The 27,571-nt window shown below is 38.5% G+C and overlaps 2 protein-coding genes and 1 long non-coding RNA gene across 4 annotated transcripts; 1 reads left to right on the top strand and 2 right to left on the bottom strand.

Annotated features, from left to right (window-relative positions):
• Positions 1–2,269: 2,269 nt before the first annotated feature.
• LOC115052362 (rod cGMP-specific 3',5'-cyclic phosphodiesterase subunit beta-like) lies at positions 2,270–9,791 on the top strand. Its single transcript, XM_029516432.1, has 23 exons — positions 2,270–2,374; positions 2,542–2,853; positions 4,027–4,179; positions 4,628–4,717; positions 4,909–5,049; positions 5,138–5,212; positions 5,319–5,383; positions 5,579–5,645; positions 5,746–5,793; positions 5,891–6,040; positions 6,183–6,326; positions 6,599–6,664; positions 6,809–6,958; positions 7,069–7,176; positions 7,309–7,418; positions 7,970–8,057; positions 8,148–8,248; positions 8,349–8,456; positions 8,557–8,620; positions 8,723–8,797; positions 9,047–9,130; positions 9,395–9,548; positions 9,733–9,791. Exons 1-23 carry the CDS (start codon positions 2,270–2,272, stop codon positions 9,789–9,791), a joined length of 2,517 nt encoding a protein of 838 aa, XP_029372292.1.
• Positions 9,792–11,881: 2,090 nt separating this feature from the next.
• LOC115052320 (uncharacterized) lies at positions 11,882–13,570 on the bottom strand. Its single transcript, XR_003841354.1, has 4 exons — positions 13,479–13,570; positions 12,854–12,908; positions 12,104–12,202; positions 11,882–11,960 (listed from the first exon to the last, which is right to left on the bottom strand). It is a non-coding gene; the product is annotated as an uncharacterized LOC115052320 (long non-coding RNA).
• Positions 13,571–14,553: 983 nt separating this feature from the next.
• Positions 14,554–26,512, bottom strand: fyb1b (FYN binding protein 1 b). Of its 2 annotated transcripts, XM_029516354.1 has the most exons (19): positions 26,367–26,512; positions 22,704–23,688; positions 21,230–21,365; positions 20,967–21,040; positions 20,561–20,583; positions 19,681–19,739; positions 18,878–19,010; positions 18,178–18,337; positions 17,915–18,029; positions 17,720–17,739; positions 17,560–17,632; positions 17,314–17,400; positions 16,837–16,877; positions 16,418–16,499; positions 16,218–16,317; positions 15,872–16,034; positions 15,710–15,743; positions 15,578–15,609; positions 14,554–15,480 (listed from the first exon to the last, which is right to left on the bottom strand). In XM_029516354.1, the coding sequence occupies exons 1-19, from the start codon at positions 26,367–26,369 to the stop codon at positions 15,458–15,460; spliced, it is 2,343 nt and encodes a 780-aa protein (XP_029372214.1). In that variant the 5' UTR covers positions 26,370–26,512; the 3' UTR covers positions 14,554–15,457. The 2 variants fall into 2 exon arrangements, with proteins under 2 accessions (XP_029372214.1, XP_029372216.1); XM_029516356.1 differs by lacking the exon at positions 17,314–17,400.
• Positions 26,513–27,571: the final 1,059 nt, after the last annotated feature.

The raw sequence follows: 27,571 nt of genomic DNA, 5'->3' as shown, positions 1-27,571 counted from the left end.
TACCTGTGAGCCCAAACATGGCTTCATCAGCAGAGCCTTGGGTGACCATCGGCTGATTTTGACTGGCTGATAACCAGGATAGGCCCAATGTGAGGCTAAGAGGATAATTACACTCTCTGTTGATATCTGTTTAAGTACTGTCATGTTCAGGGACCAGGTTAACTTTGGCTGCATAAAACCTTAAGCTTTTCATCCACACTACTCATACAGCAAGGGACATTTTAGGGTAACAAACCGACGAACAAAACATAAATCGGGGGTTTTGCTATGATTTTCCCAGGTACAGGTTCTGGGGTGCAGACCTGCTGCCATCCTGTGGGTCATATCTGCATTGCAACTGAAAAGTGGCCTATTGAGTACAGAGGTAGTATACTGTCCTGTTTACCTTAATACCATCTGTAATCAATAAATCCATGCTGGCCCACAGGTCTCATACTGATCTGGTCCATCACGTCCAGATTTTTAAATCAATGGTTCATCCTCATGTCCATGTTTACAATGAAATATCTAATTCAATTGTTCCTCTTGTCAACAGCAAAGATCTAAACTCACACATGTTCTTAATTTTGGTATAAACATACAGTATCAGAAACAGGAGATGTGTTCCATTGTGATTATGAGCTTTGACCACTGTAGTTAAATATAAAAATAATAAAGTCATAATAGTGAATGAGGTAATTTTTCACATTCTGGCTCCTGTTTCGACATTAAATGCAGATTTTAGCCAACAGGAAGAACAGTGTTGGCCACTTGGTCTATCCAACACATGATTCACTCATTAAGCTGGATGAATTTAGATATCTCAATATCTTCTAGTGCCACCAAGAGGATGGCATTAATTGTTGCAAGTGAAAAAAAAAAAAAAAAACTTTAGTTCACCAAATAGAAATCTAACCAACAAATGCAGTGCAGAGTTTAATCCCAAGGAGGCCACATAAGTGCCCCAGCCTGATTCCTGTTCAAATGATGCTGTGAAAAGATTTACAGCGGACACCAGTGCTGAAAATCAAATACACACTGTTATGAACCCAAATGAAATCACTGGGCCCTCGCGCCGTCTTCCTCTCTCTCTGGACCTGACGTAATCTATTATAGTGGAAGCAGATTATCTATTTGACCTTTTGTTTAAGATGTTTATTGAACCTTATTATAGACAGGCCTTCCCCTCACTGAATGAAATGATTCCTTTTTGCACAGAGGCACACAACATACCTCCTATGTTTTTTCTTATTGCACTCTTTTCTGACAGTACTTTGTCATCATTGTAAGATTAGCACCTAGTTGTTAGTTGGCTTCACTCATCGTCAGAACGTCACTGTTCATCAACACCTTGTGTCCTAAATTACTGATACCATTTACAGCTGTGGAGACTTGAGTCAGGAAGGCAGTGCAGAGGGAATGCATTAAAGATTGAATGTGGAGAAAGACGGAAAGTTGGGGTGCTGAGATAATCAGCTAGTGCTCTAACTAAATAGGGCTTATGTCAGAGGAGGCCTTGTTTAATACAGACTTAAAGAGCTTGCACAGGTAGGTCAACATGTGTAAGTGAGACAATATATTTTAGATGATATATTCAAGATGTTCATTCTGCACATTCAGTATAAACGTTAGAATCAACCTAGAATATACAACTGATGTGAATAAATGAGGTTAAATCTTGATTTGTAGCTTAAAGGAAAGGGTGTGTAACCACAGTGAATCATATCAACTCATACACCTTTTGTGTAACATGTTGTGCTTTCATAATATGTCCGTCCAACTTCAGCCACGGTCCCTTTGGTGGTGCCCTATCAGTACTGACTCCCACAGGGAGCTGGATCATTTGGCCCCATATCCATTACTGGATGATCAGCTGACAAGTTTAGCAGAGGTAGATCCCTGCTAACCTTCAGCACTATCTGCTGATGACACAAGAATAGCTTGGATTCACCTCTCTGCCTTCTCCTCAGGGCTCTCCCTCACTCAGTGTGCTCATCCTACTAACTTTTAGGGGCTTTCATTTATTTAATTAAATTTTTTTAACCTGCATTTGAATGTTTCTAGCTCTCCCTTTTCTGTGTAATACGTGGGTAAGCTTTTTCATTCTTTCTTTATGATGAAGCAGTAGCTGTGTGCATTGTTTTGCTTATTTAGTCTTTTATATTTTTCTTACTTGGAGAAAGTCGGAGGGAGCTCTTTTAGAGCAAGGCTGTATCAAGTGGGAGCTCTGTCCCTGAGCTGAAAAGGGAGAAGACAGGAACGCTTTGGAGAAGAGGAGGACGAAGGAACCATGGCTGCGCAAAAGGAAGATGTAGAGAATTTCCTCAAAGGGAATCCTACGTTTGCTGCTCAGTACTTTTCCAAGAAGACCAGCCAGTTCCTGGAGACCAGTCAGGTAAATAAAATGATTTCTCCACTTGTTTTTTTTTTTTTTTTTTTTATTCCAGGGAAAAAGTGGCCTAATTTACTCCACATAAACATATTAATATCTATATATAATATCTGGCAAATTTACATACTCATGTAATTTTTTATTATTTTTTTTTTTTTATCTCTATCAAGGTTGAGGAAAGCCAAATTATGTATGACCTAATCAAAGACATGCAGGAGAACATCAATGTGGAAAAGGTGGTCTTCAAGATCCTGAAGAGAATCACCACCCTGATTCACGCTGACCGCTGCAGCTTGTTCATGTACAGGCAGAGGAATGGCATCGGCGAGCTGGCCACACGGCTCTTCAATGTCAGCACAGAGGCAGAGCTGGACGACTGTGTGGTGCCACCGGACTCTGAGATTGTCTATCCTCTGGACATGGGGATAGTTGGCCATGTGGCCCTAACCAAGAAGACTGTTAATGTAAAAGATGTCAAAGAGGTAAGAGAGTGAGCGGAAATGCAACAGTGATAACTAAGCCCCGGCTTGGAGTAAAGAAACTTTGTCCGGCATCAGTACACGTTATGTTCATCAATATCAAAAGTGTAATGGATGATACTACCACCAGATCTTCCATCTTTACTTCCTACAAAGTTTATCATTGTAAACTTTAAGAGTAATTTCACACCCTGAATTTACTTATGGAAAATAAACTGCTAAGCCTTTCCCATTCATTTTTATACCAACTTGTTGATGATGAAATGAGGATCAAAACTCTGATCACTAGTGTGTGTTTTTTAAGGAATATCCTGGCTGACGGTCTTCTCACAGAGAAGTAACTGAATAGATGATGTAGGTGATGGTTAAAAATAGCACAACAGTACTGAGAGGAGTGTGGTTCACGTTTGGAGAAAGTCATAACGGCAGCTGCAAAAGACAGACAGAGCAACCGCCAAATTATATTTCACAGTCAGTGAATATTTCTTATTTTTAACTAAATGGATAACAATCTATTTAGTTGTTGGTTGTTGGTGATCCAGTGTCCCGTGATATCATGCAGATTTCATTTGTGGGGTCGTTTTCGGCACTGTGTGGATGTATCAGCACTGTACTGTCTGCAAAGAGATTGTCTGTGATGCTGACACAACAGCTTTCTTGAGTTACTTTCTTGAGCTTTAGTATGCTCATCTGTGAATGCAGTAAAAAATGCATATATTATATAAAACTCAAGCGCTATGTAGTTTTTCCCATAGTCAATAGAGCGCTCTGAATAAATCTGTATATATTCATGAATTAGCGTGCTTAAATGTTACGACCAGTGCTGGATGATTGTAAACAAGCAAAAGACGCATTAATAATATCCATCTATACTTGACCAAGTGAGAGTGCAAATCTCCTTGTCAGACATAATCCATTTATTTCCAGATCCCATCAGCCTCTGCTCTAGCAGTGGATTAGATGCATCTGACATTTAGTCAGCAGTCAGCAGGAATCTAAAACAGATCAAAACTAGTTCACTTTGCCCAGCCCCGCCACAAAGTGCCCCAAGATCAGGATTTTAATGGCACAGAGGACCTCAAACGTGAAGCTCTAATATCATTTTAAATACATTCTGGAGGTTTATAAATGTTGTTCTACATGGACTACATATTTAACATTTCTTTTCTCCTTTAGAATCAGTACTTCAGCTCATTTGTTGATGAACTCACAGACTACGAGACCAAAAGCATTCTGGCTACACCAATCCTCAATGGTAAAGACTTGGTGGCAGTGATCATGGCATTGAACAAGACCACTGGACCACATTTCACTGCTGAGGATGAAGATGTGAGTCCAAAGCACGTAGCAGCCCAAGCACACGGCACACACAGTCAGTCAGAGCACATATAAACTCACACATAGCGATCACACACACAAGAAAAGGGCAGATGATGACGATGAAAGAACAGCTGAGGTACCTGAAGGGTGCCACTGCAGCTGGGAGGGAATTCCCTCGGAGTAGACTGGTAGATTATCAAAGTGGTCATGAGGTGCAGCACGTGGTGGATGTCAGGCAATTAATCCATCGTGTATGGTGATGCATCCCAAGTAGGAGTAAACTTAGACGAAGACGGGTCAGTAATGGAATATTGTCACAGCGTATCATATTAAACTGCATTTGATATAGCTACAGATCATTATGTTATAAAGTACCATGTTATTATTAAGATTTTTTTTTTTTTGGCGACATGATGTATTTATATTGCTTTTTTTCTCTCTCCTTCTTCAATTTTAGCTTTTTTTAAAGTATCTGAAAATTGCCACGTTGAACTTGAAGATCTACCAGCTTAGTTACCTCCACAGTTGTGAGACGCGTAAAGGACAGGTGAAGGACATCAACATGTGCATGATTTGATAGAAGTCACAGAGTCTACTCATTTACAAATACAGAAGCATTTCTGCAAGCTGTATGTACTTTGTGACTTGTGATTTTTGGGGTCCAACAAATAAAATAGAGTCTGCATTAACTAAATGCTGCACGTAACTAACATTGTGTATGTGTGTTATGTGTCTTAGCTCTTGCTGTGGTCTGCCAACAAGGTATTTGAGGAGCTGACAGACATCGAGCGTCAGTTTCACAAAGCCTTGTACACAGTCCGAGCCTACCTCAACTGCGACCGCTACTCTGTGGGCTTACTTGACATGACAAAAGAAAAGGTACTTTGTATTTGTGTGGCTACATCTCTAATGTACTACATTTGGCTGTGTGCATTTATTACCACAATTTCTTTTGTTTATCTCCTAGGAATTCTTTGACATCTGGCCGGTGCTGATGGGGGAGCAGCCACCTTACTCTGGTCCTGTAACTCCCGATGGCAGGGTACAGTTAATTTATTCTGGCTCTGCTGGTGGAAGATGTCTGAATACTTGACAGAGACCACTGTCCTTTCCTTACTCTAATCCCCTGTCTTTCATTTTATCACCAGGAGGTAATTTTCTACAAAGTGATTGATTATATATTACATGGAAAAGAGGACATCAAAGTCATACCGTAAGTAATTGCCACAGTAAAATCATTTATTCCAAGTATTATATGGATTTATATGACAACACAAACTGTAGGTCAGTTTGAGTTAATTGAGTTAGTTAATTAGGAAAACTAAAAAACTTAGGAAAACTAAAAAACTTAGGAAAACTAAATGAATCAATATTAATGCTCTTGTCTGTTTTCGTGTCCATCCCACAGCAATCCAACTCCAGATCACTGGGCCTTGAGCAGCGGACTGCCAACTTATGTTGCTGAGAGTGGTTTTGTAAGTTATTTTCTCCAAACATTACAAAAATCTGGTAAATAACTCACAAAAGTGTCTGCACCTTCACTCCTTCTCGCCTTTTTCCTTCTGTTGGTTTTAGATTTGTAACATTATGAATGCAGCTGCTGATGAGATGTTCGCATTTCAGGTAGGAGGCTTAAGAAGGCCACTGATGGGACAGTCCATGAATCTTAGGGACTTTCTAAAAGTGTGATGTTTTCACCTTCATTGTTCCCACGTTACAGACTGAGCCACTTGACAGCAGTGGCTGGACAATTAAAAATGTTCTGTCGCTGCCAATTGTAAACAAAAAAGAAGAGATAGTGGGAGTGGCCACTTTTTACAATAGAAAAGACGGAAAGCCTTTTGATGATCAGGATGAGCAGCTAATGGAGGTAAGATCAATCTCTCGGCTTTGTAGTTCCACATTAGATGTACCTGTGTTTTTTGTCTCTGTCTCTTTTGTCTCAGTACGTACAGTAAGCTCCACAGTGGGCAGTTCCTAATTTTCTTCTGTTGATTTTTCGTGTTTCTCAGGCTTTGACCCAGTTCCTAGGCTGGTCAGTTCTGAACCCTGATACCTATGACAAAATGAACAAGCTCGAGAATCGGAAAGATATCGCTCAGGACATGGTGCTCTATCATGTCAAATGTCGGGATGATGAGATTCAGAATATCCTGGTGAGCGCTTCATACCTTTAAAATGTATCTTCATCAAAAATGTCCAGTGTGCATGTAGCATACACTAACACTAATGGCAGCATTTGATTTGAGATACTTTCTTTCAAATTTAATTATTCAGTCCAAAAACAGACACCTGAAATGGTCCAGCACCGAACTGATATAAGCTTTACGTTACAAATTTGGTTTAAAATGATAGTTTCACTTTGTGGGAGGCTTCGTTACTAAAACGTTTGGAGTGTACCTCTATGGTTTTCTCTTTCCTCTTTAAGAACACCAGAGATCTCTACAACTGTGAACCCAGAGAGTGTGAAGAGGACGAGCTGCTCACTATTCTGGTAATACTAAGACTTGAATGTCGTTTCATGTCATTTAGTGTGACACTCAAGTGGCAGTTCACTAGTTATTTCATGTGAATTGGATGAGCTGTGCTCTGGCTTATACCACTCTCACTCCCACTTTCTGTTCACTACCCTCCTCAGAAAAAAGAACTACCTCCAATGATTAAGAAGTTTGAGATCTACGAGTTCCACTTTTCAGATTTTAACTGCACAGAGATGGATCTGGTGAAGTGTGGGATCCAGATGTACTATGAAGTCGGGGTGGTCAAGAAGTTCCAGGTCCCTCAAGAGGTACATACACATGCATGAAGACGCAAAACATGCAGATACAGATCAATTTACATCGATCCCACAGACTTAAGGACAGCCCTTCATGTGATTATTTACTCCTGCCCTGTCAGGTGCTTGTTCGATTCATGTACTCACTCAGTAAAGGCTACAGACGAATCACCTACCACAACTGGCGCCATGGCTTCAACGTGGGACAGACCATGTTTACACTTTTAACGGTATTAATCATTTTCATTTTGAATTCATAATTATTATTACTTCTATTTATTTAAAACTGATGCTATTTAAAATTCTCCATATGAATGAAAACCAAAAATGTTTGACCACTTTGTGTGTTTGTTTGCACTCAGACAGGAATGCTGAAGCGATATTACACTGACTTGGAGGTAATGGCAATGATAACTGCAGGCTTCCTGCATGATATTGATCACAGAGGAACAAACAACTTGTACCAAGTCAAGTAAGTGCTACTGTGAAATCTAGAAACACTAAATGCTGCACAAAGAGCAACGACATTGTGTGCAGGAAACAACAGTCCCCAACAATCACTTCAGCATCAAGACAGCATTAAATAATAGCTTTCAATTATAGTTTCGCTTTAAAGGACCCATTGCTTAAAAATGATCCACATTAATGGTGTGTCCATGTGCTGTGTGCAGATCATTAATATATGCTTCTGATATAAATGTGACTCAGCCAAGTATTCAAAGCTTTTTAAAGGAAGGATCTTTGTCAACCATAAAAGGTGTGAGGTACATGTAATAGAAGAGTGTGTGTGTGTGTGTGTGTGTGTGTGTGTGTGTGTGTGTGTGTGTGTGTGTGTGTGTGTGTGTGTGTGTGTGTGTGTGTGTGTGTGTGTGTGTGTGTGTGTGTGTGTGTGTGTGTGTGTGTGTGTGTGTGTGTGTGTAAGTGCGGTTTTAAAAAGCCTGTGCTGTAAATAGTATCTATACTTGAAACTGGTGGTGATTGTTGTTAATCTCATGTTTAATTCTGCTTTATTCTCTCCAATAGATCTGGCAACCCTCTGGCAAAGCTACACGGCTCCTCCATCCTGGAGAGACACCATCTAGAGTTTGGAAAGTTCCTTTTGGCTGATGAGGTGAGAATAAGTCAGTCTGTATAGCCCTGAATCCTTCTCCTCCTCACAGCCTAAGTGATGCCTCTCTCTCTGCTTTCATCTCACCTGCAGTCGCTGAATATCTACCAGAACCTCAATAGGCGACAGGTGGACCATGTCATTCATCTCATGGACATCGCCATTATCGCCACTGACCTGGCTCTTTATTTCAAGTCAGTACTGTCTCTTGTTTACTCACTTTACCAGCATCTCATAATGTCTGTACAGTACAAACATCTGAGTCACATAGCTCCTCTCAATGTACCTTCCTAGGAAAAGAACTATGTTCCAGAAGATTGTGGACCTTTCAAAAACATATGAGGAAGAAAAGAAGTGGGTTGACTTCATGTCTCTAGAAACAACCAGGAAGGAGATTGTTATGTAAGTACAACACATTGTTATGTAAGTACAACAAAAACGCTGAAGTTCTTTGTTCCTCTTTGTGACATTTTTATAATTCATTAAATCGTTTGCATTTCAGGGCTATGATGATGACTGCATGTGACTTGTCTGCCATCACCAAGCCTTGGGAGGTGCAGAGCAAGGTGAGAAAGTAAAAAAAAATAATTATAATAAAAAAAAAAATTTTAAATATGCGACTCAATGAGTGCTGTTTCTCTGAAGGTGGCTGTGTGTGTTTCTTTCAGGTGGCCTTGTCGGTAGCAGCAGAGTTTTGGGAGCAGGGTGACCTGGAGAGGACAGTACTGGAACAGCAACCTATTGTGAGGTTCAGAATAACACAGAAGATTGGGTGTCTGTGGTGTAATGCCTTATGGACACCGGCAGAAAGGGAAACAGATAGAAAATAAAGCTTTTACATTCATTCAAGCCAGGTGAACTCAAGTGCAAGCATAATTTCTTTCTCCCACTAATGCAGAAATGTGGTGTACAGAGCTAGAGGCGTTAGGTTTCGAGTAACTGACCTGATAAGTTGCTCGAGTGCTACAAACAGTTTTCATTCCTCCTACCAGCCCATGATGGACAGGACCAAGGCCGCTGAGCTTCCAAAGCTACAGTGTGGTTTCATTGACTTTGTCTGCACGTTTGTCTACAAGGTAGTTTCATATTTACTGTACTGGACTTTTTTCACTTTACCTGATTGTAATTATGTTTTTATTTATTATTATTTTATGTATTGTGCAAAGTTGTAGAAGGTGGTTCTGATAAGGGCCAATAAATTATGCTGCTCCCAGGGAGCAGGTTTATTGGATCGTGTATTTGTGAGCAAACCTGCCTACCTTAACTGGTGCATTTAACTTTTAGTTTGAATTGCTTTTTTTTTTTTTAACATCATTTTTTTCTGACACGTCCCTGTTCAGGAGTTCTCCCGCTTCCACCCACAAATCACACCCATGCTAGATGGCATCCTCAACAACAGGAAGGAATGGAATGCGAAAAAAGAAGATTATGAAGCTAAACTCAAAACCATAGAGGAAGAGAAGGCTGCTAAAGAGGCAGCTACTGCCAGTAAAGGTGAAAAGATTCTTTCATAATTTCTGAGAAGTTGTTCACCATCAGTTAATATCTTTGGTTCAAACCATGAAAATGAGTGTTTCAAGGTGTTGAATGTTGACATTGATCTTTAGGTTATATGAATAAATGTTCCGCATTCACATGTATTTTGACTTTTTTTGTCCATTGAATTCTCTTCTACTAGCTGCTCCAAACACCTCCGGTGCTGGAGGTTCTGGCTCCAAAACCTGCTCAGTGTCCTAGGTCAAAAAGCTGTACATCTGATGGAAGTGCACCTGAACAGCTCATCCAGACTGACAGAACATCCACTCAGTCTCACTGCCAGGGAAAACGTTTTTTAAATGTGAAGACAGATGCATAAGTATATGCATAATCCTCATCATGCTTCCTTAGAAAAACTGGCTCATATCAGAAAAGAAAAACTTCAACAGGGAAGAATCTAAGAATTCTTCAAGAGCAGGGTTTTATCTTGAAGGGACACTAACCAGGTGAGACCAAACTTTTCAGAAAGAGAACATCTGATATACACTTCCTCGTCTCAAAAACTTTTTGGCAATTCTTTAACTGAGGATTAAGAACAGATCGTGTATTACCAAGAGTGAACATTCAACAGACGTAAGCTTTACTGTATACCGTATTGTACATTCATGTAATATTGATTGTAGGGCTATGATTGTGAAGTTAGCTAATGGGTAGACTGAACTACTGTACATATAACTATTCTAAGATGATAGTTCCATGTTCACCTCTTCCAGTCAATCAACATTTACAAATGAGAGTCTGTTTACTGCGACTGCAGAGAGCCAAAGATAGATGACAAGCTCAGGGCTGCTCCAGGCCAAGATTTAGGAATATCAAGGCAATGACATTCACATTTAACTTTAGTGTCTGCATGCAAACTATAGTAGATGCTTACGTCATGATGCCTTCTTACTGTGCGAAATTCTGAGTAGACTATTGTATTTTATGAATATACAGTTACAAATGTCTTAATAAAATAGAGAACAGTGAAACTTAATTACTGAAGTAAGTTGCTTCCATATAAGATAAATTGAATTAAAAAAAAAAAAAAAGCTTAAAGGCTGGGGAAACTATCTATTCTCCTTCTGCTACAAGGTTGCACCTAATGGGAAATACATTTTCTGAATTCACCAAGTCATAGTCATAGTGCACCACCTGATAACTAACTCTCGATAATTATGTATTTTTATGTGACTGGAAAACACAAAACAACACGTCACATAAATAGTCCCAGTTTCAGGTCTTCGGAGTGCTAACCATAATCCCATCATGCTGCCGCATAACCATCTCTGCATATAGAAAAGAAAGGTTCTAGGAGAACAGCACTGTTTCAGACAACACAACTTATCTTCTTGTAAAAACCTGTACATATATATATTCCATCCAACCCTGTAAATATATAACACATTTTTCTAGTTGAAACATAGAAGCTTATTTTTTAATTAGAGCATTAGTATTATTTACAGACACAGTAATTGTGTTTTTCCCACTTATCTTTTAAATGATGGTTTAATTGTGCTTTCTTCTTTTTACTGATATACAAGTTCCACATATGGAAGGAAAGCCCAGGTGTATAAGTCATTGCCATACATGTACGTAAATATGCTGCAGATACCCAGAACACTTTTGAGTAGATGTTATGTACCTTATGAAAGCTTGCCTCTTCATGTGAGCCATGTGCACAAAGATGACCTCCCAAATAAAGCAAATGTATTTTTATGAGGCATCTGAGTGAATTATTTTATTATTAAACTGAAACTTATCTAGAAGTTAAAATGACAGTTTGATACCTTTTAATCTGGTAAATCAACTGTTTGTCTCTAATAAATCAAATTACCAGGTTAAAATGTTTTTCTGAGTCATACATAGCACCATGAAATCTGACATACCACTTTGGCCCAAGTCATAATGCAATAGCATGTACTACATAATGCTATAATGCAATACAGAGCTCATAATGAAGGTTACAATATTACATAACACAAAAGAGTATTGAGGGAACACTTCTGTCCACACAGCACTTTCTTCTACTGGTCCCTGACCCCAATCCTGGGATTGCTGCTAAACTAGGCCAGGATTACAACCATGCTCTTTCCCTGGGCTCATCTCCTATTGAAGGACAGGTGCGCGCACAGACACACACTCAAGTCACAAAATGTGTGTGTTGGTACATCATCTCTTTGTATCGTAAATTAAACTGGAATAATGACTTAAAATATATTTTTGAAAAAAGACTGGTAGCTATGTTGATGCTATTTTTTTTGGTTGAGTGTATAGTAATCCCATCCCAACAAGTAACACAAGAACATCAATTGTTTTTGTTTTTTTTATTGACTTGGAAACATGACACAGGTGCAGAGAAGGCTCATTTGAGGATGGTGTCAGAATTTGCTGTAGAGAGAAGGGAGAGCAAGATTAGAAATATGTAAATAAGGCATTTTCTGGATATGTGTTGAAATGTGTGATTTCACTGTCAAAGCTGTAATGATTGCCTTTGTATGACAGACAGGAAGGAGAGTGTGTATCTGTGATACCTTCTGACAGCTGTTTGTAGATGCGCTCCTGCTCCTCTCTAGCCTTCTTCTCTGCCTCTTCAATCCTCCTCTCCTCCTCAGCGATAGGCTTTAGGTACTCTAAACAAGAATAACACAACAGTCAATCATTATTTAAAATTATTTACATTTTAATTTAGCTTGATGTGCTCCCTTTACTACTATCGTGTATGGTGTATAGTCAATCTACTTACTTATGCCTATAGCAGGTTAAGTAGATTTAAAATATACTTTAGATAAATATATAGTTTATAAATCAGAGCAGGCCTATGTTTGCAACTGAATGCAGAAAGCTATGCATCAACATGACCTGATTGAATATGTTTTACACAGTAAAAGTCAAAAAATGTTTTAAATTATAACAAATAAAAGTCCAAATCATTCTTTTTTTTAATATTGTTAATAAACAGTTGTTTAATTAATTGTAATTTATGCCTTATGTCTACCCGAACCCTGGAAAACAAAAATTGTATTTGCACAATATAACCTATGCTATTATCAACTACTAAAAAACACACAAATAAAGTTCATAACATAGATAAACACCCAGTAGTCTTAGATCCCTTAATATTTTGATTCTGGGGATGCAGGTGTTGAATTCACATCAGACAATGTCACCATCAGGTTTGATGGTTGCAGACACATATATTTGTTAAACATTCCTCTTCTGGGACCTATGTCCCTTTGTTAAACTGTCCTTGAAAACTGGACATTTTGGACAAAAACACTTACCAAACCTCTGTTTGCCATAGAAGATGCCCAGCAGCAAAGCAGACCACCTGGCCGTCTGAAATGAAATCATTCACAACCTTTAACTAGTAACAGTGACCGTGATTAACGAGCTTCTTGTTTGAGATTTTCACTGCAACACTCAGCTGTTTGAAGAAGTCTCTTTGAAGCATTAATAGGAACATTTCTCATCTTTATGTTGACTGACTGTGTTCATACAACTACCTGTAGCTGTACACTAAGCACGATCTGCACTGACAGAGGACTGTGACTGGGGCGAAGTTCGGCTTCACCCTGACCTTTCCTGCTAAAGTGATTTGGCGCTGTGTAACTATATCAGGACATAAAGGCTGCAATGGACTGATAAGAGCACAACGACTACAAATATTGATCAACAACCTGGCATAACACAGATGGGGAAGATGCAGGTTGTCTAGCTGTTTTTGAACAGTGCGATTCACCTAGGGAGCTTCTCAATGTCACTACTAGCAATCATGCTAACACAAGACGTAACACTAGTTAGCCGACAGCTGTATACCAAACCTACATCGAGCCCTTACCCTGGGCATCTAAACTTACAAATACACATTTAAAGAAATCTTCGGCTGGAATAATAGTTTTTTTTTACCTTGATGAGCGGCGACACTGCGACTGGAGGAGCCATTGTGACACGAGTAGGCAACTTCCGGGATAGACCGGAACTTTATGCAAAATTATTTTTCCAAACATTAAAGAGCGTCAAATTCATTTTTTCTATTTTTGTTGTACAGCGAGTGCAGTACAAGACAAGCAGGAAGAAAGCTAACCTACTTTGAATTTTTTTTTCAGTGTTCACAAATTCTTAAATTCTCAAATAGATAGATATATATATTCAATTTGTTCAGATTGAACTAATCAAATTCAGATCATTTGGATCAGGAAAAAGGGCGATTCAACATCCGGGATATGAAGGCAAAATAATCGATTCTATCGCCTCTCTGTCATGTGACGTAAATGCAGTTGGCTGCTATGGCAACACATAGATGGGAAAGGTCACAAACAGAAGTGAGAAAATAAACAGCGATGAAGAGGAAGAAAGATGGCTGAAGTGAGGCTGAGAAGTGGCCCGTTTCTAAACGGCAGCTGCCGCCTAACAGGACTGCTGTTCAAAGGTACGTGTCGTGTCTGATTCAAAATAACCTTTGCTGTAAAAATGCCAACTAACTTTAGATCACCTGGTGCAGCGGTCCCCAACCCCTCAGTGGGTCTTTTGAACCGGGCCGCACAGAAAGAATAAATAACCTACATTATTTATGTTTTACTTATTATCTGAGTGTGAACTATGTTTTATTTTGAAAAATGACCGGATTCTCTCCGTTACATCCGTCTATAACTCACTCTTGACGCATGTCAAGACGCTTGTCTCGGTCACGTGATAAAATTAAACCCACAAGCTAGCGAAATGATTAAAAAAGGAAAGTCTTTGGAAAGTTTTTTTGTGAAGGGGAAAAGGCCCAGTGAGGAAGGAGAAGAAGAGCCTGAGAAAGCTGCATTTATGTTCGGGGGCAGAGGGCAGAGAGGATGTTACTCATGTTGTTGGCGCGATGTTTGGAGGACGCTGCTAATAAAGTTCCACACGAATGCACAGTGGATTCACGTTTATTATGAAAGTGAAAACAGCACAGTTTTTATGCCGATCGTATCATTTTATTTTCTTGCATTTATCCGCCATACCTTAAAGGACGGTCCGTGGAAATATTGTCTGGCATTAAACCGGTCCGTGGCGCAAAAAAGGTTGGTGACCGCTGACCTGGTGAAAGCAGCCCTCACAGGCTTCCTGTAGCTAGTGTTACTGTGCAGACAGTGCAGAGGGCAGGTTTCAGGACATCAGCTGACTTGGAAAAGCCATTTTAAATGCTTCATTCAGCATAATGTACCTGCAACCACATCACTTTTTTTTCTAACTGAACTGTCTAATGCTCTCCTTTACAGCAGATAGGACAGATAAAGATGTCAGAAAGCAAAAACCCACTGAAATACTTTACTTAAAGTACTTCATGTTTTATTTACAGTATATCAAACTCAAACTTTGGCAGTGAAACAGTTGTTAAACGTGTTGAAAACTGAGACAAAGAATTCAGAGTTATGATCGATGTCATCGACAGAAATCAGTGACTTCCATTTAAAATATGTCACTGTTCCTATGATATATTGTAAACTTAAGTAGAAGCAAATATGTGAAGTCAGAGATGTAGAGGTTCTTCGTGCAGACTAAGACACAGGGGAATACAAAATGCAGCACAGAAACAAACAAATACTGTTGATGCAATAAAAATTCCCACAATGCAAAGACGTTTTATAAAATAAGTACATAGCGTCTGAAAAAAGCATTGTATTGTTCAAATGACTTTAAAGCCCACCTGGCCCTAACTCTCTAAATTGCTGCTAACATGTCTAATATGTTTTCAGCAACTCGTGTACTAATTAATAAATAATGAAGTGAGACTGAAATGGCAAATCAGGTAACCAGGCTAATTTAAAGCAACCCCCAGTGTACATCATCATTAAACATAATAAATAACATGAGCAATATCCATGTAAAACAATAAACCCATTGTAGAATGTTTTTCAGTCATTGTCATAGATGCAATCTGAAAAAAAAAGTGATAATATTAAATGATAGTAACAAAAATATATTTTATTGTGTGCATATTTATTGATAAGGTAATGAAGCACAATTTAACATACCATCCCCAACGTCATCATAGATATCACCATCACTGTAAACAGTAGCAGCATAATAAGTATGGGCAGCATGCTGTTAAATCGCTCTCTCTTTGGCTGTGTATAATTTAATGTGTGAATGGTTGTGGTACTTACTCCATAGCAATGTGGCTTGTCGAGACATAACCAACTGTTATAGAAGAACAAGAATTTAGTTAATGATGATCTAGGTTTTTGGAACAAAGACTGAAAAAGCAGCAGCGTAGAAATGCTGTCTATCCTGATTAATAATCTGGGATGTATCAAACAGATACTCACACTTGCCCTCCTCGTTCCGACAGATCAATTTGTTATCCACAGCTTTAACAATGACATCAAGTTTCTCCCCTGCTTTGACAGGAAGCTCTTTTCCAATCCACTTCTTATTAGTAAGTGTGGGTACAATGTTCACCTGATACAACACCTGTATCTCACCGTCATACTGAAAGAGATTGAATGTGATATCTACAACTGTAACTGCGCATATATTTTTATTTTACACCCTTATGTAGTGTGTAAGCTCAAGTATAAACATAATTTTAATTTAGTTAAAATTTTAATTTAAGTTAAATATTTTGTTTGAAGATGAATGAAATATGTTTAAAAAGGTATTAGAAAGACATACCTTAAACTTTTTTCTGAACTCCTTCTCCTCCTTCTCAAACTTTTTCTGCCTCTTTGGGTCCATCTCTTCAGTCTTGCCTCTTCCTTTCAGGATTGGAAAGCTGGATGGAAACAGTCAAACCCAAAAGAGCCATATATATTGATGGTTGATTCTAGAGGGGCTCTGGTGTTAGATTATTACATTTTCAGATTGATATTAACCTGCTCATGGGCGGTGTTGGAAGCACATTTTGAGAGTCAACATCATCATATATTTCTTCATCAATTGCTGCTCCTTGCTGATCTGTGGTAGAATGTGGAAAAAATAAGTGAGGAAAAATGATATCGAAATGCACCTGATATTATCATATAAAAAGGAGGTTTGGGACAACTCACTCTTAGGGAAGCCTAAGGAAGCTCAAAATGGAGACTATGATTTCTGCAGAATGCTAAACCCAATTTTACAATATAAGCAATATATATACAGCATGGGCCACTGTTAACAACTGTTTATGCCAAGCTAAAATAATCCAAAGCAAACTTCCAAATAGCAGTTTAATAAGGTGAGAGGCCAAAAAAAAGGGAAATTGGGAGAAACTATTTCATTAGATATTGATTCAAAACATGGTAATTTTCAATACCTGAATTCCCCTCTGCAGTAAACTGGCTGGGCGGAGGCACTCTAGCATAACAAAGGGAGAATTAATTATTGAATTGTTACATCATTTGGATCATTAAATATCAAATTTTAAAGTTGTAAGTATGATTAATATTAAGTATATTTGTTAAAACATGTTTTTGCAGTGTTAACAGATAATGCCTTGATTATGTCAGCAGACATAGATCAGTTAAAGACATCCAGATAACTACAAAAGATTAGTACAATCACAGGTAATCAAATATCCATGCAATAGTCAAGTTGTCAGTGAAACTCTTTTAGGGTTATTCAGACACGGGCAAAGTTGTTGATCTGGTCCCGATCTATGAAGAAAATCAACATTCAAAGGCATCTCCAGCCAAAAGGGACTGAACAATTGTTAAAAGGAGAGAGAAAGAGCTAGGATTAACGACAGTGGGTAGTAGATCTGTGATTAGTCTTATAACTGAATGTATTTTACACTTTAGCGCTGGTAGGACGTCTGTTCCGGTCAAACATCCGCAGGAAGCTAAGAGGCTTCGTAAGAGGAGACCTGCTGTCCAGGGGACTAGAGAGTCATCCAAGCATGAGAAATCATGCATTTCTCTTCTTGTTACGTTGTATCTCTCCTTTATACTCCTTTCCATTTAGCATTATTATTCAAGGTTTTGTTGGCTGTAAAAGCAGATTCTACAGATAAATTATTAATCAATAGATCAATTCCCACCTGACTTCAAGGTTTGGATCAACAACATCATCATATATTTCTCCTTCCTCTCCTGGTAGTGGGGGTAGAACAACTGCAAGATGAAAACAAAGACATATTTTAACATATTTTGACAATATTATAGTAAACAAGCAATGTTATTGTATAATGATAAGCATACCTGCTGGTCCTGTGATCCCACTGTAGAGAGAGAAGAATTGGTAATATTAATATTAATACAAGACAAGACTATGTAATGAACTTCAATATCATTCATACATTGCAAATGAATGTGTGTTTCCCACTGTACTTTTCCCTTTTCTTACAAAAGTGCAAGAAACAGATGTCAAATAAGAATCTTTCACATTGCTGATACCTATTATCAGAAGGCAGGATGTCAATATCATCATAAACCTCAGGGTCATACGACTGCTGGCCTCTCTTCAGAGAGTTGAAGTCAATTTCCACTGAAGTGATCTTTACATAACCAACTGTAGCAAATAAAAAGCAAAATGTAATACTGAATACATTTCTTGTCCTCAGTTAATTTCATACTTATTACCACTACATTTGACTTTTGATATGATGAATTGCAGGTTTTAGATCATGAGACAGATGAGGGCTAGACGTGTGACGTACTGGATCCATCATGTGCTCGTGCCAACCATTTCCCCTCTGGGTTGCCCTGTACACGGATGATGTCCACACAGTCTCCATGTTTCAGACCAATGTCAGTTTTACTGCCTTTGCAGTCCACGCGAGCCTTCCCCTGCTGGAGGACCTCCAGGGGCCCCACCAACTAACACACACGGAACCATACATGAAAAGTAGGTAACATATTTATTATAACGTAAAGCATGACATTGATTTATGAAAGGGCTTTAAAAACAGACAAGATGTGCTCTGTGTGATAATTAAGAATAGGAAAGTGCAGCACAATGTGGCATTGTGGGGTTTTTTTTTTTTTTTTTTTTAGATTTAGAACAGAAGATATGTGCCATTCTCATGTTTGTACTGTAAGATGATGTCAACAGATGGACATCTAGCTTAGTTTACCTTAGCTTAGCTAAACCAGATAACCATTAACAGGAGGAAACAGTGCAATACATGTCTTTTTTTGAGAGACTATGCACTACTTTTTCTTGTTTGGAAACAAAGGAGTTGTCAGTTACTATCTGTACCTATCCTAGTCTTCATGCTAAGCTGCAACATGTAGAATCGTGCTCCATTGCTAATGTCCTGTCGGCCTGGCTCCATATTTTACATACAGATGTGTGCCCTGAAAGACTAACTGTACCCCAGCAGGTTTAGCTGATAGTTCCAGTCCTTTTTTACTCACCTTAAATTTCTTTCTGGCATCTTGTTCCTTCTTCTCACGTTCCTTCTGCTCCTTCCTCTCAGCCTCTAGTCGTTTTTTCTCCTCTTTGTCATCTTTCTCTTTTTTCTTTTCCTGTTTTTGTTCAGCCGCTTCCCTTTTGACAGAAAAAGAGACAGAAAGGACATTGGTGTTTTATTAAAAGACACCTAATAGATTTTCAAAATTACAAACGATAAATGCATATGCAATGCAAGCATAGAATACAGTTTATTTATTTCATGACAAGCACCATTGTATCATGAATTAATTTTCAAAAGCTGTCCACACACAGGCTTCTATAAAAATATAAAACTTAAATAGTTAATTGAAAACAGAAATTTTTAGCATCTTCCAAAAGAATTTAATACAATAGACCTAAGAAAACATGAATACATATATGATCTCATCTATTAAATGTTGAGTTTAAGATGGTCTCACCTATGGCAGGTTTGATTGTCTGGACAGACCAAAAAAATACATCAGAACGAGACAGAATGACTTTGTGCTGTTGTGAAAAATGCCCACTAGAGAACAGTGTTCATAAGACACAGCTGAACTAGCAATGAAACTGATGTATTTGTATGTTAACAAAATTAAAACGAGTGAACAGTTTAGTATGTGCCAGGGTTTCTCAGTGTCAGTGTCAGTATCCCAGAGTTTTCAATCTGAGCAGAGACAAATCACTTTAATTACTTAAATTTTTTTAAAATGGGAAATTGGCTTCGAAGACATGGTATAATCAGTGATGAGTGTGATGATTTGTTTTGTGTGGAACATTTTCTCACCATCGTTCATCCAGATCCTCATACATCTCTCCATCATCATCATCATCATTTAATTCCGCCTAGGAAAAAAAAAAACCTGAAATTACAAATTGCAAATGTGCTACACAAATGTACACAATGTACAGACTCATGTTGATATTTTTCTATTTTTGCTGAATTTCTAATATCTATAATCCTCACACTTCTTCAGATTCCCACACTCATTTGTCAGTCTAATATACACTTGTAAGACTCAGCTCCATGCTTGAGTCTCTAAACCTCTATATGAAAGATGTACCAGAACAGTAATTTATTTGATTGTCAGTTTTAATACCTGTGCAAATGCAAGCTCGGACTCTCTGTTTCTCAGACCAATACATGCCAACTAGGTTAACATTTAAAGAAGTTGGGGTAGTGTGCTACAAAAGTAACGCATTACAGTAATATATTACTTCTTGGCAGTAATGAAATAATACAGTGTGTTACAAAAACATTTATTTTTCATTTTGTGTCTTATCATATAAAGTTTTTGGTTGTTTAATTTAATTTCATTGTACTACTGTAATTCAATATGAGGAATTTTTAAATTTACATATTACTTTCAAAATAACTAGTATTATGTAATATGTTACATTTTGGAAGTAACTTCGTCAGACATCTAGCCTAAGTAAGACCAACAGTAAGATGACAAATCTTACTACAAAATGTTCAACACGGTCCTCAACTAGTAGGCAAGTCAAAGCAGTTAGCATAGCATGTTCACAGCTGACAGTGCGCTACCACTCTACCAGTGGTTGTAACTAATATAACTGAAGCTCAGTCTAATGCAGTCTTGCACAAGCATCTGCACACAGCACCTGCATGCAAATATCTTACTGTACAGTAAAATAGCATGTCTCACCTTTCCTTTCAGACTCGGGTGACCTGCAGTGGAGAAAGAGCAAATTATGATTTTTTTTTAAACTGCATTATGTAAAATAACATTCATACACAGTACAGGCCAAAAGTTTGGACACACCTTCTGATTCAAAGGAATATGAAAGTGTGTCCAAACTTTTGGCCTGCACTGTAAATATGGCCTGGTACTATAGTGTTAATCACTTTTAAATGTAATATTAAATGTGGTTGAAGTGTCACCCAAAGGAAAATTTTCAGACCAGGAGATTATAATGAAAAAGTCCCAAATCCAAAGTTCAACACGGCACAAATTTCTCTGGATTTTCTGTCGTTCTAAAAATGACATCATAGTCTTGCAACACTGTGATCATGAGACAGTACATTGGATCCAGTAGTGAACATTACTGAACCTGCAGTTGGTGGGAGAGGTGGAGGAGAGCTGGTCAGATGATCAACATCATCATAGAAATCCTCTTGCTGGATCCTGAAAAGCAAAGTCAGCATTTACACCTTTTTGGGGAGAATTATTTTGTCTACAAATAAAAAAAATCTTTAAATGACACAGTACAGGCCAAAAGTTTGGACAGACTTTCCTATTCATTTGAATGAGCAGGTGTGTCCAAACTTTAGGCCTGTAATGTATGAAGTTTCTGCATGTCTATGTGTGACTTACATGGATGCAGGGTGCCGTGGGGGTAGACTGGGCACTGGCGGGTGATGAGGTGGAACAGAGGTAACATGGTTGTGCTGGCTACTGGGGTGAGAGGACGGAGGAGTTGGAGTGATGGGTTTCTTAAAGGTGCCAGGACCTGTAGCACAAACACATGTTGTTAAAATAGAGAGAAGGTATTAAATTCAAAATCAAACTCAGAATTCAGGTGTACGGTGTACTTTCAAATGATAACAATAAGCCATCACTCAATTTCATATTGATAACAATATGTCACAATTTATAAGCTCATCCTATAAATTTATCGTCCAGGATGTATCCCACCATCCCTGAAATGGAACTACTCATGTACAAGCAACTGTACAATTGTAGTTCTTGAATAGATTAGTTGCATTCCAATTCAGATCAGATGTGCGTCTAAAAATGTGGTCTGTCACTTAAAACTATCCCTTTCTGCTGTGACTTAGTTCCCCATGTGGTGAGATCCAGCTGTCAGAGCAGAGAGCGAGGGGGGAGGGGAGTGGACAAAAGCGAAAGGGAACTTGGTATAAGGAAATAGACTAACTAACAATGGTCATGTGACTTTCATCTGTTGCCTTATGCTGGCTTGAGCATTTGTGCTGTGTAACATAGTTTTTGGACAGAATTCACAAAAAGAAGATAGTTTAACCACATAGAAAATTGAAGTAATCCTTATTTACAATGCTATAATGCAAGATGAGACAGTGGCTGCATGCATTGTTCTTTGCAAAGATAAACTATAGATGACTTATACTGAGTGTCAATGTAACCACGCTGAAGTGTGAAACAAGTCTTCCTTCACACTTTTAACTGCTTTGACAAAGTTGCAAGACTTGGAATAGGAAATGTACCTATAAGAATAGCAACCCCTTTTCTTTTCTTTCTTCACAAGAGCTACAGGCTATTTACTTCCCTGTATCATTTGCTCCTCTGAACAGCAAGGTCCTAACTTTACTGACAGGGTGATGTTTGATACAGTGTATTTGTTGCCTACTGAAAAGAGGGAAGCAAACACATACCTTGCCAAATAAAAAAACTAACATTAATTCAGTTTGATTATTGCACTGATATAGTAAACTAGGAATATAATTTTGAGGTAACCCCTTTACCAACCCAAATTATTCAAAAAACAACCATGCTATAACTTGGATAAACCCCTGAAAATCCCTGAAACAATATTAATGACATGGTTCTAATCTTGCAAACACCCATAGGACGGCTTGAAGATTTTAAAATAAGCAATATACAGTATAGTCTTTGACATAGCAGAAGCTGGAACTTTGTACTCATACTAAAAGAAGAATGCCTGCTTGAGTTTAACTTCAGCCCTCAAAGTTTGATCACACATCTTTGCAGCATGTGTGAAGATGTATTTTGGTGCTGTCACTATAGCGTACTGACCAGCTACTGTTTCATAATGTGTCACTAGTAATCTGTAACTCCAAGTCAAACTCACCATTTTCAGAGGCATCAACTCCTCTTTTAAACTTCTCCAGGTTGACTCTGGGAGGTCGGTTAGGTTTGGCAGGAGCAGGGCCCAAAGCTAAAGTGTTGGGTAGGGCATTTTGCTTGGGACCTGAGGTGGCATCATGAGTATTGGTGCTGGGCTTAGGAGAGAGAATGGGGGGCTTCCTGAAACTAGGTTTTTTACTGTCTGGAGGTTTGGGAAGAAAGATGGAGTTACTCTCAGTAAGAGCTGTCTTGTTGGCTCTGTCATCCGACTGATCAGTCTTTTCCTTATCCTTATTGAACATATTCTGAGCAGTCTTAAAATTGGAGGGGGACTTAAAGGGGGAATTTGTTACAGGTGAAGGTTTGTGTGCAGTGTCCACGTTAGCTTCTTTCAGTTCATCAGTTTGCTGCCGTAATTTTAGAACATTGCTGCTCGGTTTTTGTTGTAAAGGAGGTGGTTTGAGTATCGAGCTGGAAGCAGAGGGAACACCCCCACCACTGTCCTCTTTTACCCAGCTGGGCTTGGAGCTGACTCCTGGAGTAGGTTTAGGAAAAGATGGTTTGGAGTCAGACAGGGTAGAGCTGAGGGACGGTTTGTTGAGAGGAGGCTTTTGCACTGGCCCTTTACTTTCAGGAGGTTGAGAAAAAGGTGGTTTCTGCAGATTATTGCCAATTGTGGGTTTGCTGTTGGCGCCATCTTGTGTGCTGCCAAACCTGTTAACCGTGGCTTTGGTTTTGTTTGGCTCAAGTACGTCTGTATCACTTTTAGTGAATGCTGCATTTTTCAGGAAAGCCAGTTTAGGAGCAGCATTTATTGCACCGCCTGAGAGGCTCTCCAAGACAGGTTTCTTTGTCTGTATTGTTGGGCCAGAGAGGGTGGGCTGCAGGCCTTGTTTGGGCCATCCAGCCGGTGAGGAGGAACTCTCATCAGTGTTCGCCCCACTTGACTGGAAACGAGCCATGATGGTCTTCACATCAGCCTTGTTTTCCTAGTAATGAATAGAAGATCAGATGTGATGATCAAACAGGAATCGATCAAAATTTATTCAGGGTTACACAACAGAGAAGAAGGTAAAAATAAAATAAGGATGTGCTGTTACTGCCAATGACTTCAACAAACACGTGCTAAAATAGAAATTGCTTAACAAAAAAAGGAATAAAAGAAAAGGAGATCTTCACTCCATAATCATTTGAACATAGGAGAAAAAGGTTGCAAAATTTTTAAAACTACCTAATTTCTTGTAAAGACATTTCCTTCTCTTTTTTCTGAACTTTTTTCACTCTTGCTTTGGCTTTAGTTAATTATTTACCAGATTTATTTGTTTTTCTCTTTTGCTCCACACACACCACTTGTAATACATTGACCAACACCTTTGAAAGCTGCCATGGGTGAGTGCCTTTGTGTGCTTGTGTGTGCATGCACCTGTGTGTGTGTGCTATGCCAAATTAGCCTTAATCCTAAGCATTTAAAGAAATTATTAACTTCAGTGAAACACAACACATTTTAGGTCAATGAAGCCAGTGAAGATAATAAATGGAAAATATTCCTGTAGCTTCGAGCTTTTTTGAAAAATGACCGTAGTATTGTTTTGATTATAATATAAAAGCTCATGTGGTATCTGAACGTCATATTGATCAAATGTTGGGGGACATTACTTGCATTGCATGTCCCAGTTTGCATCCTAAATTCCTGAGAGCCAAATGTTACAATGTGGGTGCCTACAGCCACACCTATTGTAATGAGGCTGGTTTGACTGGAGTCGTAGGCACCATAAGGAAGTCGAGATAAGAGCATGAGGACACACGGTCACTACTATTCCTACAGCAGGGCAGTAAAGCAAGGGGAAGCTGTACAACAGAAAGTACAACAATGAGAAAATAATTAGGAAGTTAAACCAGAATGAACATCAGATCAAGTGTATGTTGTGTCCTCAAGTGGAAAACCGAACTGTATCACATGCACCTTAACAGGCCATTTAGAAATATATATATTGCACTTAATTGTAAAGTGTTATTGTGAATAGCCCCAAGTCGTACTAATTTGTGTAGCCTGACATCTTCAGTAGTATCCAAGGAGGAAGGTTACAAAATATACATATTTAACTAAAGTTTCTTATCTGATTTTCGGTTGTTTTTCTCTTACAAGGTTTAGTGGAGATGTTATGGCTGTCTGGATTATAGTCCACACAGGAAATCAATGTGCTTTTGGCAAAATATTGGGAAAAGTATGTTCTGTATATAAACTGTAAGTATATATTACCATTATTAGGTGGATTGTTTCCATCACTCTGAATCCAGGAAAGTCGTACATGTCAAAAGTTGTTGTATTTGGACATACATTACATTTGTATGAACAATTATTGTGTCAGATAGCTAGCTGCTCCTGTGTCAACGTCTTCTTCAGCTAATTCTGCTGCAATCCTCTACACTAAAATAAAAACTATTTGAATCCTATGTAACAATCATATGTTCACAAATATGCTGGCAGTCAAGCAACCCACAACTACCATCTTAGGTTGGAAGGAAGATATCGAGTTTAATTCAAAACATTTAATGATGAAGTGTCACGAGATGTAAAAAACAGAGGAAAGTTCCCTCATCGTGCTTCTGTTTTTTTCAACCGCAGTAGACAGAAATTACCAAATGTGTTTTCTGCCAGGCAGTTGCAATTACTGCTTCTTTAAACATTCATGCAGTTGCAACTCTGTAAAAACCAACAAATTATGTCAACCCCTGACCACCTTTTGGGGAAATATGTTGAAAGTCAACAGCACAAGTAACTAAACAGCCCAAATTAGCTTTAAACTTGGTTGACAGCTTATTTAGCAAATGTGTAACATTACAACGGTTGGAATGAGGATTTAATGCAGGAATGTAGTATCATACTGTATTGGGTTATTCCTTATATAAAGGTAAGTAAAGGTTTAGATGTTTTACTTTTTATACCACACACTATTTTAGAGGACAGAGTTAACACGTGGGAATTCATGGGAACAAGTCACAGCTACAGTATACCAGCCAAAGGTCACAAGCTGCTGAATGACTAAGTGTGAAGCTTGTGTCTATTGTTTTTGCAAACAAGTAAAAATGCTGACATATGCAGTTATTAAAGATATATAAATTTCAAGTCCAGTGAACATCTGACACAGAGCAGCAAAAACAAGCTCTTCCCCTCAAAGCAAAGAGGAACTTTCATTTCTCATTCCATTATGGTGTAAAGTGGAGGCTAAATTGGCCTTGCTCAATCTAGCAGGTTTAGAGTTAGCGTTAACACTGGAAACTTCTTCTGTTTTTACACAACATGCATGAAGAAATGTGTAAAAAGTCGTGTTCCGTATCAAATGCAAAATTACCTACAGTAGTTTTATGGTATGATATGATACGATAAGCAAGAAACAGCAGGTCAATAAAGACTTTGTTTTCATGAAAGTTGAATTATCTAAAATGTGTTTTTTTTCTCTCTGAACATGACAATGTCAGAATCATATATACTTATGATTGAAAGGCTTTTTTTTTTTTTTTTACAAAGATATAAGATAAATGTCTTTAAAAATCTGACAAACATTTACATTACCTGCTTTCCTTCACCGAGTCCCACCAGCGTGTCCCAGAGTCAAGTTGATAGAAACATTTTCAAAGAGCTTTTTGATTATTAAGTTGCACTTACCATATTTAGGACAAATCCTGAGACGGCGCTACGTCCAAAGAGTTGGTGGATAAAGTAGAGCCTGTTTGTTTAGTTTCTCTGTGTGAGTTTCTGTTGTGTGGAAGAGAGTGAGCTAATAAGAGACTCTGACAGAGTGTATTGGTAAGTGGAGGGGAGGGTGGGGGTAGTGTACTCTGGCTTTGTTGGTGATATAAGCATCTCTCTACAACTGACTACTTCCTCTCTTAGTAGTGTGTGGTATGTGCAGGTCTGGCAGCCACTGTTATCTGTGTGCTTTAATCTAATAGATTTGCCTACCCCTAACAAACTGCCTGCCGTTTCCCTGTCTGCCCAACACCTGATGCTCATCCAATCAGTGGAAAGTGAGTGGGAAAACCATGATGAAAATTTGTAACTTAGCAACTGTATACAGCACTTTAAATATTAAGTGAGCTCGATGTGCCAAAGCAGCAGCAATAAATTGCAGCAACCATTGTAAATGCTGCGTTAAAGGACGAGGCATTGTGTACTGCATTGCATGACTCAGCAGTGATGCTAGCAGCTCTATGGCACTCTACTTCAGCACAGTGGTGGGATGAATTGGAGACTAAAACTAGTATGCCAACAGGCTGCTACCTGTTAAACATACTGACGGAACTGATGATATTGTTTAAATTTCAGTGCAATGAAGCCCGTTCCACTGACCGAACAACTGAACAGAATTTACGATCTGTTCATTATTATTTAGTTGATCACACTCCATGCACAAGTACACAGCTATTTCTTAATATGACAGAGTCTGAATATATGGCTAAGGAGGTGTGAGCCTACAGACTGCTGGTATATTACACAAACAGACCAATACAGAGGCAGCTGCACAGTCCCAGCCAACGTTCTGTTTCACTCCAATTCTCTGCTTCTTCTTATTTATTTTTATCAGTCTTCAGCTTTGTCACTAGTTCAGCGTGGACTTTTGAAAATTGAGATCACTAACCTTAACGCTACTCATGCAACAATTCTAACCTTTTTCTTGCAATATGACAGTTTTTATGTTGCTATATTTCATCTTTACATTCCTATTAGTCTGCTTCCTCAGTTCCTCCACCTGTTGCTGTAAAGATTTATTTAAACATACTGCCAGAACTGATGACATTGTCTACCCTGATCACCAGGGCAACACTTGCTAATTCATTTTATACACAAATTAGCCCACAGCTAATGATAAT

This window comes from Echeneis naucrates, chromosome 12 (genome assembly GCF_900963305.1).
Source record: "Echeneis naucrates chromosome 12, fEcheNa1.1, whole genome shotgun sequence".
Lineage (NCBI taxonomy): Eukaryota > Metazoa > Chordata > Actinopteri > Carangiformes > Echeneidae > Echeneis > Echeneis naucrates.
The sequence above is the reverse complement of the archived record's forward strand: the minus strand, read 5'-3'. Positions and strand labels throughout refer to the sequence as shown.

What these genes read in the sequence shown, in the direction of transcription:
- fyb1b (XM_029516354.1), bottom strand. An exon ending in CCACGGCACCCTGCATCCAT is followed by an intron (nt 21,041 to 21,229) that starts GTAAGTCACACA and finishes TTTGCTTTTCAG; the next exon opens with GATCCAGCAAGAGGATTTCT. An exon ending in ACGAGCACATGATGGATCCA is followed by an intron (nt 18,030 to 18,177) that starts GTACGTCACACG and finishes TATTTGCTACAG; the next exon opens with TTGGTTATGTAAAGATCACT.
- LOC115052362 (XM_029516432.1), top strand. Translation starts at nt 2,270, where the DNA reads ATGGCTGCGCAAAAGGAAGATGTAGAGAATTTCCTCAAAGGGAATCCT. An exon ending in ATGTAAAAGATGTCAAAGAG is followed by an intron (nt 2,854 to 4,026) that starts GTAAGAGAGTGA and finishes TTTCTCCTTTAG; the next exon opens with AATCAGTACTTCAGCTCATT. An exon ending in AACAACTTGTACCAAGTCAA is followed by an intron (nt 7,419 to 7,969) that starts GTAAGTGCTACT and finishes TCTCTCCAATAG; the next exon opens with ATCTGGCAACCCTCTGGCAA.